General features: G+C 34.8%; 2 protein-coding genes across 2 annotated transcripts; both read left to right on the top strand.

Annotated features, from left to right (window-relative positions):
• Positions 1 to 1,348: 1,348 nt before the first annotated feature.
• Positions 1,349 to 7,882, top strand: LOC131007308 (kinesin-like protein KIN-14I). Its single transcript, XM_057934449.1, has 20 exons — positions 1,349 to 1,453; positions 1,529 to 1,757; positions 2,576 to 2,742; positions 2,875 to 3,018; positions 3,157 to 3,396; positions 3,501 to 3,569; positions 3,712 to 3,780; positions 3,944 to 4,021; positions 4,146 to 4,241; positions 4,344 to 4,425; positions 4,556 to 4,651; positions 4,750 to 4,923; positions 5,008 to 5,114; positions 5,214 to 5,394; positions 5,544 to 5,703; positions 5,773 to 6,026; positions 6,100 to 6,263; positions 6,349 to 6,540; positions 6,832 to 7,289; positions 7,389 to 7,882. The coding sequence occupies exons 2-20, from the start codon at positions 1,640 to 1,642 to the stop codon at positions 7,513 to 7,515; spliced, it is 2,976 nt and encodes a 991-aa protein (XP_057790432.1). The 5' UTR covers positions 1,349 to 1,453; positions 1,529 to 1,639; the 3' UTR covers positions 7,516 to 7,882.
• A 1,113-nt stretch (positions 7,883 to 8,995) lies between these two features.
• Positions 8,996 to 12,863, top strand: LOC131007309 (uncharacterized). The gene is made up of 10 exons (XM_057934450.1): positions 8,996 to 9,355; positions 9,951 to 10,034; positions 10,158 to 10,288; positions 10,404 to 10,501; positions 11,119 to 11,207; positions 11,278 to 11,359; positions 11,691 to 11,845; positions 11,940 to 12,010; positions 12,140 to 12,254; positions 12,411 to 12,863. The coding sequence occupies exons 1-10, from the start codon at positions 9,128 to 9,130 to the stop codon at positions 12,576 to 12,578; spliced, it is 1,221 nt and encodes a 406-aa protein (XP_057790433.1). The 5' UTR covers positions 8,996 to 9,127; the 3' UTR covers positions 12,579 to 12,863.
• The last annotated feature ends 3,204 nt before the right edge of the window (positions 12,864 to 16,067 follow it).

The following is a 16,067-nucleotide window of genomic DNA, read 5'->3' as shown; positions in this document are numbered from 1 at the left end:
ATTTATTTCTCATATATTTGTATAGTTTGCGAATTATTGCATGTAACGAAATCCACTTAAAATAGAATTATGAATATTAGTTGTGAGCTTACCATCATCGGCAAGGTAAAATTAAAAACCACAAGAAAAGTGCAAAATAGATGAAGAGGTTGAGTAATCAAAACTTCCAATTATATATAGTATTTTATGAAGTGCAGGGAACTAATGTTTGTTTTATGAATTTATCCCGAATTTGTTAACATAAATCAAATTATATAAGTGGAAAAATTAATACACCATTAAATTGGGAGAACCATTTACTGCATGCATCATATTACTAGAATTTATAATCTAAAAACAATGCCATAAATTAATAAAATGTACGTTAAAAAATGTAAAATCACGTGCGCATCATGTCTCCTATAATATCAGTATATCACAAACTAAACAGTTCCAAATTTTCATTATGTTACCTTTTCCATTTCCATTATTTCTTCGTGCATAGATAATGATGAAAAGGTTATGTAACATTTTTCTTCTTTCTTGCGAAAAAAAAAAACATTTTTCTTCTTTCCAAAATTTCCCCAAACCTAAGTGCATTTGGAAATATATCGAGCACTACCAATTTCTTAAATTAATTACAAATTTAATTTCACAAAGTTCTTTGTATGCGAGACTCTTCCACGTTCCAGATTAATTACATTAACTTAATAATTGATAGAATTGATGATTATTACGTTTAAGAAAGTATGAATTTGAATTCTCTAACACATGCTAGATTGATATTGGTCACATCTATAAAGTTTAGGACTATTAGCATAAAATTCTATGTAAAATACCATACCATTTTTTTTAATGAAAAACATAAACAATTGGTTCTTTAAAAAAAATAAACAATTTATTATTAGGAATATTTATAAATATGTTTGGGTCATCAACCGGTCAAACCATTCAAAGGAAAGTGTAGTAATGCCATGTGGAGCTTTTTTTATTAGGAGAATTAATGAATAGAAATCAAAGCATAAAATGTTGGAGGTGTTTTCCCATTATTGTATTCAATAATCAGAAATAAAAAAAATAAAAAAAATATTCGAAGGGAGTAAGTATTTTTCCTCTTATATATAAATAAAATTTTACTACGAAAAGTAAAAACCTAACCAAGAAAAGTATTTTTCCGATTCCACTCCTATTAAATTATTGAAAAGCTGAAGGCGAAAGTGAAGAAAAATAAAACTTGAGCGGTTGGGCTCGGAGCCTTGAGGTTCGGAGTGAGGTTCGTGAACGTGGCAAAACTATATTCAAAAAGTGATGCACACTCATATTATCGTTACCGGTAACAGTATAAAGCAGAGAAGTAGCTTTTAAAGTTTTAAGAGATAGAGAGAGAGAAAAGGCGAGGAAGCCATGACCGAATGCCTACTCACAACTGTGGTGTTGTTGTAGAGTGAGATAAAAGCTACCGATTATTTTCCCTGTATGTATGCATTGTTGAACTGATCATCATCATTCGTTGTTCTTCATTTTGCTTTCCCATTCTCGTCGGGCGCAGATATTAATTACTCCGAAGCTCAATCGATTTGTTTGTTTTGTGGATGTTTCGGTTCGTGTTGAATTGAGAAATTGAGATTTTTCGGTTAGCTTGTATTGGAAGGAATTGAGAATGGCGGCGGCTGAAGGTTATTCGTTCTCGGTGGCATCAGTTGTGGAGGATGTTCTCCAGCAACACGAGAATCGATCCCGCGATCTCGATTTCGATGCTCGCAGGGCAGAAGAAGCCGGTAATTCTCGAATTTTTTTCTCTTTTTTTCTTCACACGATAAAAGATTCGATGAGGAGATGACGTTGGGAGCTGCCGCCTGCCGGCATTGATTTTTTTAACAAACTCTAATGTATTATTCTATTTTACTTCCTTTCTATTATAACTAGATTCGATTATTTTGCTGACCAGTACCAATCCGTTGTAGAAACTGTTCAAAAACTTATCAAGAACGAAACAAATTTTGAATTTGAAATGAAATTTTTTATTGTTTCGCACCTGCAAATTTGGTCTTCTTCTCGCTAGGTGAGTAGGCGGTTTATAACTTCCACAGTGAGATTTACCTGCAAGAGCAGCAAACATAGTTTCAGCAGGTTAGGAAAAAGAGACATATGATATTCTATATCTATCTAGTAAAATAGAAGAGACATTTTTAATCCAATTGTTCATACTCTTCGCTTCTGATTCACCTCCTGGGTACCCATGATTTTGAGAGTGTCTTCTGAAATTCCTTCTAGCTGCTACTTTGCATTGTTGTATGTAGGTGGCATAGATTGGGAGTGGACGTGTATGAGAGGAAGAGAAATAACCAAGTTCTAAGAATTAGTGGGCTGAACGTGGGTTTGAGACGTTGATGGTGTTATTTGAATGATACAATCGTGATCAATACCTGCTTTTTTAAATATAACTACTGATTTTGCCGGGGAAAAAAACTGCTGAGAACTGTGTTTTTATATAATATATAGATTTAACTTTTGAATTAATATAATATAATTACTCTTCTTTTATATCTCTGATGAAGGGAAGAATCTAAGATTGTAAATTTCTATATATGTGCAGCAATCAGAAGATTTGAAGCTGCGGCGTGGCTGAGAAAAGTGGTTGGAGTAGTTGGTGCTAGAGACTTACCAGCAGAGCCTTCCGAGGAAGAATTTAGGCTCGGATTAAGAAGTGGGATAATTCTCTGCAATGTACTCAATAGAATTCAACAAGGAGCTGTGCTAAAGGTGAACTATATATATATATATATATATATATATATATATATATATATATATATATATATATATATTTCGAAACTAGTGTGTTTTTCCTCCAAAAAGTCATGCCAAGGATTGATCTCAATTCATTTGTTTCAGGTAGTCGAAAGTCCATGCGATGCTGCACTTATACCTGATGGTGCTGCATTGTCAGCTTATCAGTACTTTGAGAATGTGAGGAATTTTCTTGTAGCCGTGCAAGAGAGGGGGATACCAACTTTCGAGGCCTCTGATCTGGAGCAGGTACTTGCTTTTATTTGCTATTTGCATTTATACTAAATGATAGTAGATGATCTGAACTCTCTATTGTTTCATCGAAATTGATTTGAGAATAGGACTAATTGGTCAAGAATGGTTGAACATTGCTGATTGTTTTTTCAGGGAGGAAAATCTTCGAGGATTGTGAATTGTGTTTTGGCACTTAAGTCCTACTATGAATGGAAACAGTCGGGAGGAAATGGGGTTTGGAAATTTGGTGGGAATGTTAAGCCCGCTACATCTGGTAAACAGTTTGTTCGCAAGAATTCTGAGCCATTCATGAGTTCTCTTTCAAGAAGCTCATCTGCAAATGAGAAATTGCTAAATGGTGTGCATAGAGACATCAAAGATAATAACAAAGTGGTATGTCCAGTTAATTGAAGTGAGCAATGAGTCTCCTTCAGTGCCAATGATGTATAGAATCTGTAAGACTATACTCATGAGTTTTATTATCTTCGTTTTTGCAGCCCAGTTCCTCGTTGAGTAAGCTTGTTCGCGCAATTCTTTTAGATAAGAAGCCTGAAGAGGTTCCAAATGTAAGATATGTGTGAACTAGGTTCAATATAGTATAAATTCTGTGTGCACGTCAGTATTATTTCGATGTTTTTGTTGATTTATAGTTTACGAATATGTTGTGACAATCCTTCATTTAAAGTTGGCTTATTCTCTGTTTTGCAGCTTGTCGAATCTGTATTGAGTAAGGTCATGGAGGAGTTTGAACACCATGTTTCAGGCCAAAATGGATTGGTTAGTAGTTCTCTTTGCAGTTTATGTTACTTTTCACATGCAACATTTAAATTATTTTAAGCCACAATCTTATACGTTTGTGAAAGATCACATTGAAAAATGATACTTCAAATTCTTATAAAACTTCATTGCATTATGTCGTGTATGTTTGCTCTTGTAACAGAAGAAGGACAATTTTAGAGACTCAAATATTTCTGATAGTAACAAATCTGTGATAAAGCTGCCTTCATCTAGTTTACAGGTAATATTTGTTTTTTTTAAATAGAAGAATAAATTAGTAGATGATCAACTTCTCTTGTTCTTCATGCATTTATTTTCGGTTAACTAACAAGTTCATCATTGTTTTCAAAATGCTTGAACAAAAGAATGCTGCGATCTCAAATGAAGATTTGGAAATAAATAGAGATTGTGACAACGAAGCCTACGGAAGATTTGTTAACCAGCAGCAAAAAGATATGCAGGTATGAACCAATCAAATTAGATATATTCTCTATTATTATTGACATGTTCTTTCCTGTTCGTATTTAAGCTGATAAGATTGTTGACATGATTATTTGTTTCAGATACTAAAGCAAACTCTTTCTACTACAAAAGCTGGTATGCAATTCATGCAAATGAAATTCAATGAAGATATGCACAATCTTGGTAGGCATTTCAACATTTTATATTTAATTAGCAGTGAATGAGTGGAAGGGCTCCTATGGTGTGTTGTTAGAAAGAAAAATCAAGTTTCATTTTTTCACTTTTATTGATGGTTTGGGTGTTATTTTGACAGGCTTCCATATTCATGGGCTAGCATATGCTGCTTCGGGTTATCATAGAGTTTTAGAGGAAAATCGGAAGCTTTATAATCAAGTCCAAGACCTAAAGGGTAATACAAGTGCTTCTTACTAGTGTATGCTCTTAGTTTTCTCATCCTTACGCCACTGTTTTTTATTAACTTCATGTTTTGATGTTGTATTCAATCAGGAAGCATAAGAGTCTATTGTCGTGTCAGACCATTCTTGCCGGGACAGAATAATTACATGAGTACTGTGGATCATATTGAGGAAGGAGTTATAACAATAAACACTTTGGCAAAGAATGGGAAAGTACGGAAATCCTTCAACTTCAACAAAGTGTTTGGGCCTTCTGCAACGCAAGGTTAGGTCTTAAATCTGGGGTTTTCACCCTGCTACTATTTGAAGTTTGACAAAATCTTCACATCGCACTGTTATCTCCATGCAGAGGAGGTATTTTCAGACACTCAACCACTAGTAAGATCGGTTCTTGATGGTTACAATGTTTGCATTTTCGCCTATGGCCAAACAGGATCTGGGAAAACTTTCACTATGGTAATATAGCAACCACTTTTTTTCTTTTCCATTAGAGATGTTCTCTTTGACTATTTGAAAGATGAACGGCGTTGTTGATTTTGTTCCTATGTTATCCAGAGTGGACCCAAGGATCTCACAGAGATGAGCCAAGGGGTGAATTACAGGGCCTTGAGTGATCTGTTCATGCTTGCCGAGCAAAGAAAGGACACTTTCTTCTATGATGTGTCTGTTCAGATGATTGAGATTTACAATGAACAAGTTCGGGATCTTCTTGTTACTGATGGATTAAACAAAAGATATCCTTTTCTCTATTATTTTCTTACCTGATAAAGTCCATTATGATCTGGTTGAAGTTTTTAACCAGAATAATCTTTTATACCAGTGTCCTGATGAAATATTATGGTTAGATGAGGTATCATTTAGATGATTCCTTAATTAAGAACACATTAGAAATACGCAACAGTTCTCAGACAGGACTCAGTGTGCCCGATGCCAGCTTGGTCCACGTCTCTTCAACATCTGATGTTCTTGAATTGATGAACCTCGGTCACAGGAACCGTGCAGTAGGGGCAACAGCACTTAATGACCGCAGTAGTCGCTCTCACAGGTGAGCAAATTTGAAACAAAACTAACATATCTGGAGTAACTTTGTGGTATGAACTTCTCGTTATTGCAGCTGTTTAACAGTTCATGTCCAAGGGAGAGATTTGACTTCGGGAACTATTATCCGAGGTTGCATGCATCTTGTTGATTTGGCCGGAAGTGAGAGAGTCGACAAATCTGAAGTGACTGGCGACAGACTAAAAGAGGCTCAACACATCAATAGATCTCTCTCTGCGTTGGGCGATGTGATATCATCTCTTGCACAAAAGAATTCACATGTCCCCTACAGGAATAGTAAACTAACACAGCTGCTGCAAGATTCACTTGGTAAGGATTAGCATATCCTCGAAACTGGCCAACTTTCTTTCAACATTGTTCTCAATCTTTGGTCTGATAATAGGAGGGCAGGCGAAGACATTGATGTTCGTCCACATAAGTCCCGAGCCAGATGCCGTTGGAGAGACCATCAGCACACTTAAATTTGCTGAGCGTGTAGCCACTGTCGAACTTGGTGCTGCACGTGTGAATAAGGATTCATCAGAGGTTAAAGAACTCAGGGAACAGGTGCTTCTCACGTTCCTCTTCTTGTGTTCATTCTTTTGCTCGATTGGTTATGATCACTGCTAAAATAGTTCTATCTGTGTGGTAGGTTGCCAGTCTCAAAGCCGCCTTAGCAAGGAAAGAGGGAGAGCCCGTCTCCATGCAGCAGAAAGCATCTGGCACCGCTAGTCCATGTAGCTTCCAGCTGTCGCCTTGTAACACGACTATGAATGCTAGAAACGTAGGGTTGGCATCTCCGATTGGCACGAGGAAGCCAATGGAAGAAGTAGGCAACATAGAGGTAAATGACTTCCATTCATTTCCTCCATTGCAATTTCATATATAAGGCTGAGGGTATGGTTGGAGATGTTTTCGTGTCAATAGCACAATATGAAAAATGAAAGTGTAATTGTAACACGTTGGAGAGTTTATCGTTGAATGCAAGAAGCAGAAAATTCAGGCTCTGATGTCTAGAGACAACCATTAGTAGCATCTGCAACATAGTATCACAAAATCATACTACGTTACAAATCCTATATTCTCCTAATTTCTAAAACTGAAATTTGAGATTTGATATCCCTTGAATTCACAGGCTCGTAGCAACAAGAAAACAAGGCAAAAGAAGCAAAGTTTGGATTTAGACGACCTTCTGGGGAATTCCCCGAGCTGGCCACCTTTCAGCAACCAGCACCAAGAAAACAACGGGGATGATGATGATAGAGAACTGGGCTCTGGTGAGTGGGTAGACAAGCTTATGGTGAATAAGCAAGACCCCGTTGGGGTTGAAAACCCATTCGTTTGTTGGAATCCCACCAATGGCAATGCATACCCTGAGAATAATCCATGCAGCATACTACTTCCTGCAAACAATCACCAAGTTGATGTTAGCCCAACTGATGATCTGGACGAGCTTGATGCTGGAACCAGCGATTCATCCGAGCCAGATTTGCTCTGGCAGTTTAACCATTCCAAACTCGGAAGCTTCGGCAATGGGACTGGACAGAATGTCAAAAAACCTCATGCTAAACTAACAAAAAGTCCAGAACTCAGGTAAACTCAACTTCTAACAGCAACACATCTAGTTTGAATTCATTTTCTCGACACTTTTTTGCTAATAATTTTTTTTTTTTTTTTTTTTATGTACATCAGGAGCATGATCCCGAAGTTGGGCGGCCCATCACCGTCTCGAAAAGCAGTTGCTGTAGCTCCTCCACTACAGAGGATTGGCAGTAGGCAAACTGCTGAAATGAAAAGAAAAACAGGGTTGAGGAAATAAAAGAGCAGTCCTTTGAAAGGGCGAATGTAGAGTTTTCTTTTTTCTTTTTGTTGTTTCATTTATTCATATTATAGGCGCCACAGCAATGATTCCAGTTGCTAGTATTCTGTATTATGTGATCAATATAATTTTTATTTTTTCCTTATTTGTTGTGAAAATAGAAGCCAACATGTATTATGGATTGCTGGATATTTTTAGGAAGTTGTCCAGCTTTTTTTTTTCTTTCTTTCTTCTTCTTTTGGAATTTTCTGATTTGATTACAAGTGTGAACTAATTTCATTGACACTGTTATGTAAAGATAAATACAGAGAGGTTTCATTGTGAATGAATGTACTGATAAGTGATGAGTAATATATTTTTTTTTTCAGTCGCTAGGTTCCTTTTTAAGTTTTTGGTTGAAGCGGGAAAAACTCGATGCATATGATTTACTAGAATTTAAAATAAAATTAAATTACTCAACATCAATACTGATTAAAGACTGATTTTTAAAAGGGGTTATTGCCGGAAAATACATATAGTTTGTCAATTTTCTGGTTTATAACATGACCTTATAATTTGACCAGAAAATACACCAATTTTCAATTAAATCGCAATTATAACATGACTTATTTGTAGCTTGACCAGAAAATACACCAGTTTTCAATTTAATTGTCATTATAACATGACTTTATAATTAATTTAGTATAATAATATAAAAATTTAACATTAAATATTTTTAATTTTCTTTTCATCTCACAATATACTATATATATATATATGTATATATATAGATATATATTTGATGAATATGTAAACAATATATAATATTATTTACTTTTTAACATAGTTCCTATTACATATGTACCTAAATTATTTATTGGTCCTAATATTTTATAATTTCATAATTTAAATAGATAAATACTTATTATATATGTAATATATTAATAGAATATTAAAATCAAATTTATATATATGCATTTTGTGTGTTGAAAATGTAGAAATATATTTTAACTTAATTTTTATAAAAATAAATCAATCAATTAACAATATTTTATACATAACAATTTAATATGAAGTTACAATAAATATTAATACATCTATGATGAACAATAATCTAAATAAGGTCATGTTATGATTGAGATTAAATTGAAACTTGGTGTATTTTCTTGTCAGACTATAAAGTCATGTTATAATTGCAATTAAATTGAAAATTGGTGTATTTTCTGGTCAAATTATAAGGTCATGTTATAAACCATAAAATTGACAAACTACATGTATTTTCCGGCAATAACCCCTTTTTAAAAAATGGTCGGCTCTGTTTTTTATGGAAAACGATTTTAACATACAATTTTTTATACTGGGCTAGTTCAAAATTAATCGCAGGTTTTAAAGCTAAATCATGATTTAGAATAAACTAGGCACGAATATATGGGCCTCACTTACGATGAATTAGCTTATGGGCCTCCTTTATTAAAAAGCCCATTAAATTTATTTCCCAATTACGAAATATCAACAGAAATTTTTGGCGCAAAACCCTAAAACCCTAACTTTTTCGCCGGCGATAAACGGTCAATTTTGTCCAATGCGATTGAAGTAGCTCGTAAACGGAAAGTTGCGAAGTTACTCGACAGAAATGGACATTGATTTCGAAGAAGAGAAGCTCAAATCTTTGCAGATATCATCTCTCAGTGACGAGGAGGATGAAGGCGGAGCTCCTAACGACGAGCCAGAGGATGCAGACAGTGATGAAATTGACGATGAAGAAGATCAGATTCCCATGACTTTAGGGTTTGCGGAGAAGCCCAAAAATCCGTGGTCATCGCGCCGCCAATACTTCCCGAGTAAAGCTGGTGGCGCTCCGGTAATTTAAATTGTTAATTTTGAGAATTGACTTTGGGATTTGAATTTTCTAGCTGCATTTCCTACGGAAGTAGCTCGTCAATCTCCGAGGCATGTTGATTGGTTCTACTGAAAAACATAAATTTTGAGATTGAAAGATTTTTGAGATAGTCACTTAGGGGGTTGTGAAGATATCCTTCCAGAATTTGAGAGGGCCATATGGATAGAGAGCAAATGGGGAGTTTAGAGAAAAACTAATAGAGGGTTAAATGACTAATCTCTTATCACATGAGAGTATATTAAAAAAAAAAATTGCTCCATGTTTACGGTTGAAAAAGGAACCACTCAGCTTCATCACGTTACCTCAACGGCGGAAGAAGAAATTGCTCAACTTTATTGTCAGAAATAACTCCTAAAAATGGCGTAAAAAATAGCAGTTAGAAACTGCTCTTTCATATAATATATAGATTTGATCAAATATCACTTATCTAGCTATATGTGTTTGTTTCCTGGTAATGTTAATGTACATGAAGAGTATATGCATTCATATTGTTATTGTTTTAAGGATTATTTTGAGGATAATGAAATATGATCATGATATTCTTTTTGTGATTTAGGCATGGTTGGACCCCATTAATTTGCCTTCGGGAAGCTCCAGTCTCTGTGATTTTTGCAGTGAGCCTTTGCAGTTTCTGCTTCAGGTGTAGTAATGAAATAGATATATAAGTTTTGGGGATTACATGTGATAAATATAGTCAAGTGTATATATTATTGGATCCTGTAAACGAATCCAATGTCTATTTCTTAATATGTTGTTTGAGTAGGTTTACGCACCTTTACCCGAGGAATCAACTTTTCACCGAACATTGTTCGTTTTCATGTGTACGTCGATGTCCTGTCTGCTTCGTGATCAGCACGAGCAGTGGAAGAGGTCACCAGAAGTCCAGTCCAGAAGGTACATATTTCTCATTTGTTATCCCTGGAAATTGTTACAATTCATGTACAGTTAAAATGATCTATTGACATATTACCTGCTACGTTGTGTTTCTGATAACAAAATGGCTTAACAGTATCAAAGTTTTTCGGTGTCAATTACCACGGGCGAACCCCTTTTACTCCAGTGAGGCGCCTGCTGGAGACGGGAGCCAGCAGCCATTGACAGCTGGAGGTACTTTTTTTTTGGGTTATTTTTAGGTACATGTCCTGTTTACTGATTGTTGATTTGGTTGAAAATTCTTTTTACGGTACTCATACTATTCCTGTGACGAGGACTTTAATGGCCATTCTCTTTTCCCCAGAACTATATAGCTAAAATAGGGGTGCAAATAGCTCGGATAGGTAGAAATTTTGCGGAAACAAGATGACATGTGCACCTAGGAATGAGAGAAATTGAGAAGTGCTATTGAGCTTGAAAGATGGGATAGTGTACAGGGTGTATGATGTACCCGTGATCATGCAAGTCGGTTGGAGGGGCCTGCTTAGTTATTTCTTTATCTTTTATAATTGTTTTAGATTATCCTCTGTTTGGTTACTCGCTCAGATGTATTGGACTCTTCATGGGCTTAAGGGTTGGGAAATAGCCAAACAGGAACTCTTTTAGATAAGAGGATGTTGTTCCTTCAGTTTGTTTACCAGAATGTTTCTAATAAGAGCTACTCTTTTGTTATTTTTTTAAATCTTATCTCTTAAAGTGATCTCTATCATTGTAGTTGTAGAGGCTGGATGTTATGATTTTATGTAACATATTAATTTGCATGTACACTGATGCTCGCTAGACTGTTCCAGCAATGCTATGTGATTGGTGTCGTGCATGGAAAGGAGACAAAATTTGTAGTGGCTGTAAAAGAGTGCGCTATTGTTCTGGGAAACACCAGGTACTTAACTTATTTCATCTATGCATGAAATATGGTTTTGAGCTTTAGGTAATAAATGGAATACTTGCAGGCTGCTCATTGGCGATCCAGTAGCTCAAGTCATAAAGTCTTATGCCAACAGTTGGAGGCATCTGGCAAGGAGTCTGAATTAGGTAATAGTTCTACGCTAGACAAATGATTATAGTATGTGGCTTGTGTTGGTAGTTGAATTGGATCCATGCTCATATGCTTATTTGCAAGAAAAAATATTCCTCTAAATTCAGATGTTGTGCTCAACTTTAAATGCATTTTCCAGTCAAATGCTATTTACGATAGGATATGCTTAGTACTTATCTTCCATGTTTAAGGGGGAGTGTATCCTGGGTAGTGGAGTGACACGTTATTGGATTGCAGGAAGTTCCTTAACTATTGCTTTGGGTTCCAATAATGTTTAGAGCATTTTTTCTGATGTAACTTGGTTTCATGATTTTTATTGGCAAACAGCTGCAAGCAACTCCCTTTGGCCCGAGTATGAGATCACATGTGAGGATGAGTGTGACTTTGATGAGCCAATGTCCAATGATAATGGATCTGGTAATGCATTGGTTTCTAGAAGCCGAACAGAGGGTTCTGATGGAAATCTAATGAAATATTTCCAGGTGATTTTTTTTTCTTCCTTGTAATGTAACCTGTTATTTCTGGCCTTATACTTTAATGAGTTCTTTAATTCTTAGTTTTTTAATTATTGCTTAGGCATCTGATGACAATAGTAGTTGGGCATCTTTCCAAGAGAGAATATCTTCAGCTCCCGAACAAGTCTTGAGGTGATCAGTTGGAATTGAATATAACGAACTATGTCTCCACTTTCGTCTGTGTCTAGCCAAATCTTTGAAACAAGTTGCTAGAATCATCTGTTGCTTTCTTAACTTGAGATCTGTTTGTTTGATGAGCAGATACTCTAGCTCCTCTCAAGCAAAGCCATTATGGCCAGTTTCTAGTGGCCGACCATCAAAAACCGATATCCCTAGGTGTAACCATTGTGGCAGCACACGTGCTTTTGAATTTCAGGTGCGACCTCATTATCAATCAATTAGTGGTTCTGCCATTCACATGAAGTCCAATAAAGTGCAAACTAGAAATTGCTGGCTTTCGTCAGCAACGGCATTTGATTCTCCCTTGAGAAGGTTTGCTGATTCTGCTGCTCTTGTTGATATCTGGTTTCAGGTCTTACCCCAGATACTGTATTTCTTCCATGTGAAAGACGGCGAAGATTCTCTCGACTGGGCCACCATTGCCGTGTACACATGTGAGGCCTCGTGTGAAGGAGGTGTGAGTTACAAAGAGGAATTCGCTTGGGTTCAACTTGCTAGTCAGTGTATATCACACCAATAAATTCCGAGAGAGAGAATCGTATCGTTCTGAACAGACAAAAATATGGTCATAAAATCTTTTGTCTCCACTTCTCACATGTTGTTTTAGTCTGCATTGTGCATTTGAACATGAAAGATAGTGACTGGCATCATCTTCTGCATTTTTGTCCTTGTATATTTTGTTGTTTGTCGTACTTTGTTTTTGGTTGGTCCCCTTTTTGTGGGTGGGAAGATGTCGTATGAGATTATTGCAGACTTGAATTTTGTATTTTGGTAGTTGGGAATATACACATGAAGTTGCTACTCTCGTGGGCCCTCTTGTCGATGAAATACCCATCCTCCGCAATTAGAATCGGTGTCTTTATCTATACTATATTAAAACAGCAGTTTTCAATTAGAAATTGATTTCAAATCAATTTCAATGGCAATTTTGAAAATATATGTAATATAAAGGTTATAAATAAATTAGAATACACTCATACCCTACTAATTCACCATTAGATTCATGGATGAACTAATTCCACGCCATTAAATTGAAATTACTCAATCCACTATACACGGTCAAACAAAATAAATTATGTTATGCAAAATAATTCAAAATTAAAATAAATGTCCACCAATTTCTCAATTCAATACAAAATCAATAATCAAAAGGCAACTTTTAATTTCAAATTAATTTGAATTGCAATTTTGTAAAAAGTACAAATAACTATGTTAATCAAATTAACCGTTTATTATTGACTTGGTAACCACCGTGTTTTTTTTTTGTAGGGACCAATATTAATATTCCATTTTACATATTTCTATGTAAATATATTATAATAAGGCAATAATTATAAAATTAAATATGGGTAAATTTTAATAGATTTAATAGGTGGTTTGAATATATATATATATATATATATATATATATATATATATATATATATATATATATATATTGAAATTCAAATTTGTTATAATTTTAAATTTCTTACACGATTATATATACTATCCATATAATTTTAAGTTCCTTACACACACCCTTCATATAATTTTTTATATATAATTTAAAATTTTAATAGTATAAAAGATTGTTCGTGCATCGCACGAATGGCAAATCTAGTTTGGTGTAAGAACAAATTTTGATGCTACTCTTATGTGCCCTTTTCAAATTAATCAAAAAAAATATTACTCTTTTCGCTTCCCATCAAATGCATTCCCATTTTCATCTTCAACTATATCGCACGTAAAATTCATTCATAAAAAAGTAAATTTTTTATTCCATTCACACCCCCACTCAATTAATTTCTTTAAAAAATCATGTCATTGTCAAATGGGGATGCGGTTGATGAACAAAGGAGTATTTTTTATTAGTATTAATTGTCGATAACTACATGAATTATAGTATAAAAATGAAATTTAACCACTTACTATTTTATCTTTAAGAAGATAAAAAACTTAAAAATTATCATCCTTCAATACAAATTCACATTCATTGTAAAACTCATTCCTACTCCTAGATCTGTCGCTGCTTCGTCACCTTAGGTTCTGACTCCTCGCCGCACATTTGCTTCCAATTGGGAATTGGAGCCATGCCTCTTGCTCCTATTATAAGTCACACCACATAAATCTCACCTCTATTTTTAGATCTATCGTCACGTCGCTGCTTAGATTCACACCGTTGCCTCAGGTTCTAAGTAGGCTAGCCACCGGGCCTCGGACCGCCGGTTTCGGGCCGTCAAATCCTCGAACCTGAACCGGCCCTTTTGGTCTTTGAGTGGGCCGGTTTTCGGGCCCGTAACCGCCGGTTCTGGGCCGGGCCAAAAACCGGTTGTTCTCGGGCTTTTCCCTTTTTATTTATTTATTTTTGTATTCTTTTTAATGAAACTAAATTATTTGTGTTTAAATTTCATAATTTTTACTTTACAAATGTTGAAAATGTTAAAATTACTCAACTTATACTATATAGTCTTATAAATTATGATTTAAAAAACTTAAAATGTTAAAATTACTCAACTTAAAGTCTTAAATAACTTAATAACTTAATCTTATACTATAGTCTATAGTCATATAATTTTTAAATATATGTTGTGTTTTTTAAAGCTTGTAATTACTCAAGTAAAATAATTTTCAAATTTACTCAACTTAAAAATCTTAAATAATTATAATAACTTAGTAACTTACGAGTGACAATCAAAAATTCAAAACAAATCTTATTCTTTATTTCTTTATGTGTGGAAATTTATAATAAAGGAAAAATACCAATTGAATTGAAAACTAACTTACTACTTACTAGTTAGTCTTTATTTCTTTATGTGTGGAAACTAACTTACTAGTTAGTTTGTTCTATTTTTTATGTCATCTTTTTTTTTAAATGACAATTGAATTGAAATACAATAAAAGAAAAATATTTAACACACATTGACAATCAAAGATTCAAATGAATTCATAAAAATAGAGCTCTTTGTTGAATTTATTCTATATACCAAAAAAATATTACAAGGATACAATGTAAACATGAGAGCAATAAAGTAAAACAATTAAGCAAGAGAATAACAAGAGAATTATAGAGCAAGAGTAAGAACAATTTAACAAGAGCAAGAGCATATAAAGAATGGAGGAGAATTGGAAGGAGAAGAAAATAGAGTGTAGAATTGTTAACACAATGAGATGATTTTGAAGGTGGAAGAAGGGGGGTATTTATAGATAAAATTGGGTGGGGGAAATTTTGAATTATGATTTTGAATTTAAAAAAAAAAATGAAAAATTTGAATTTGAGCAAACCCTGCCGGTCAAGGCCTTAGCTGCGCGCCTAGGCTGCCTGCCGCTGCGCCCCTGCCCTCCTGACACCAGCCTGCGCCTCGCCTGCCGCGCCGGGCCTGGCGGACCGCGGGCCTCTCCTATGCTGAACCGTAATCGGACCGTGCGTCCAGGCGGGCCGGTCCCGGAACCGGCCCGTGGTCAACGATCCGAGCCGGGACCATTGACTTCCGGGCCGGTTCAGAGTCGGCCCGCCGGTTCCGGTTTAAACGTGGCAACACTAGTTCTAAGTTCTTGCCACACTGTCGTTTCCATTTTTGAGAAGCTGTTCTAGAATTTACAATTGAATAATTAGTGTATCCTGTGAATTTTAGTTTTAAAGCTATAACTCACAACCAAGATTATTACTGGCTGTGAATTCGAGCTCTAAAGCTAGAATTCACAACTAGAATAATCTTGATTGTGAATCTATATATTATATAAAAGAGCAGTATAACGGCTACTTTTTTCCACCAAAATTTATCTCTCCTCATTTTTCTTTTTTTGTTATGATTCTTTTATAAAAATCATCAACTTTGATTAATAAAAAGATATTCAACATGGATGTTAAATTAAAGATAACGAAAAGATCTTTAATTTGATATAAAAATAATTAAAAATAAATTTAAAACGAATAAGTTATTATTAATTAAAGTTACATTTTTTTTCTCTCTCATCTTTTATCTCTCCTTTCTCTTTTCTAATTTCTTTTAATTATACGGTTCTTTCT

Source organism: Salvia miltiorrhiza, chromosome 1 (assembly GCF_028751815.1).
Source record: "Salvia miltiorrhiza cultivar Shanhuang (shh) chromosome 1, IMPLAD_Smil_shh, whole genome shotgun sequence".
NCBI classification, from domain to species: domain Eukaryota; kingdom Viridiplantae; phylum Streptophyta; class Magnoliopsida; order Lamiales; family Lamiaceae; genus Salvia; species Salvia miltiorrhiza.
Note: the sequence above shows the minus strand (reverse complement) of the source record. Positions and strands in the feature narration are given on the sequence as shown.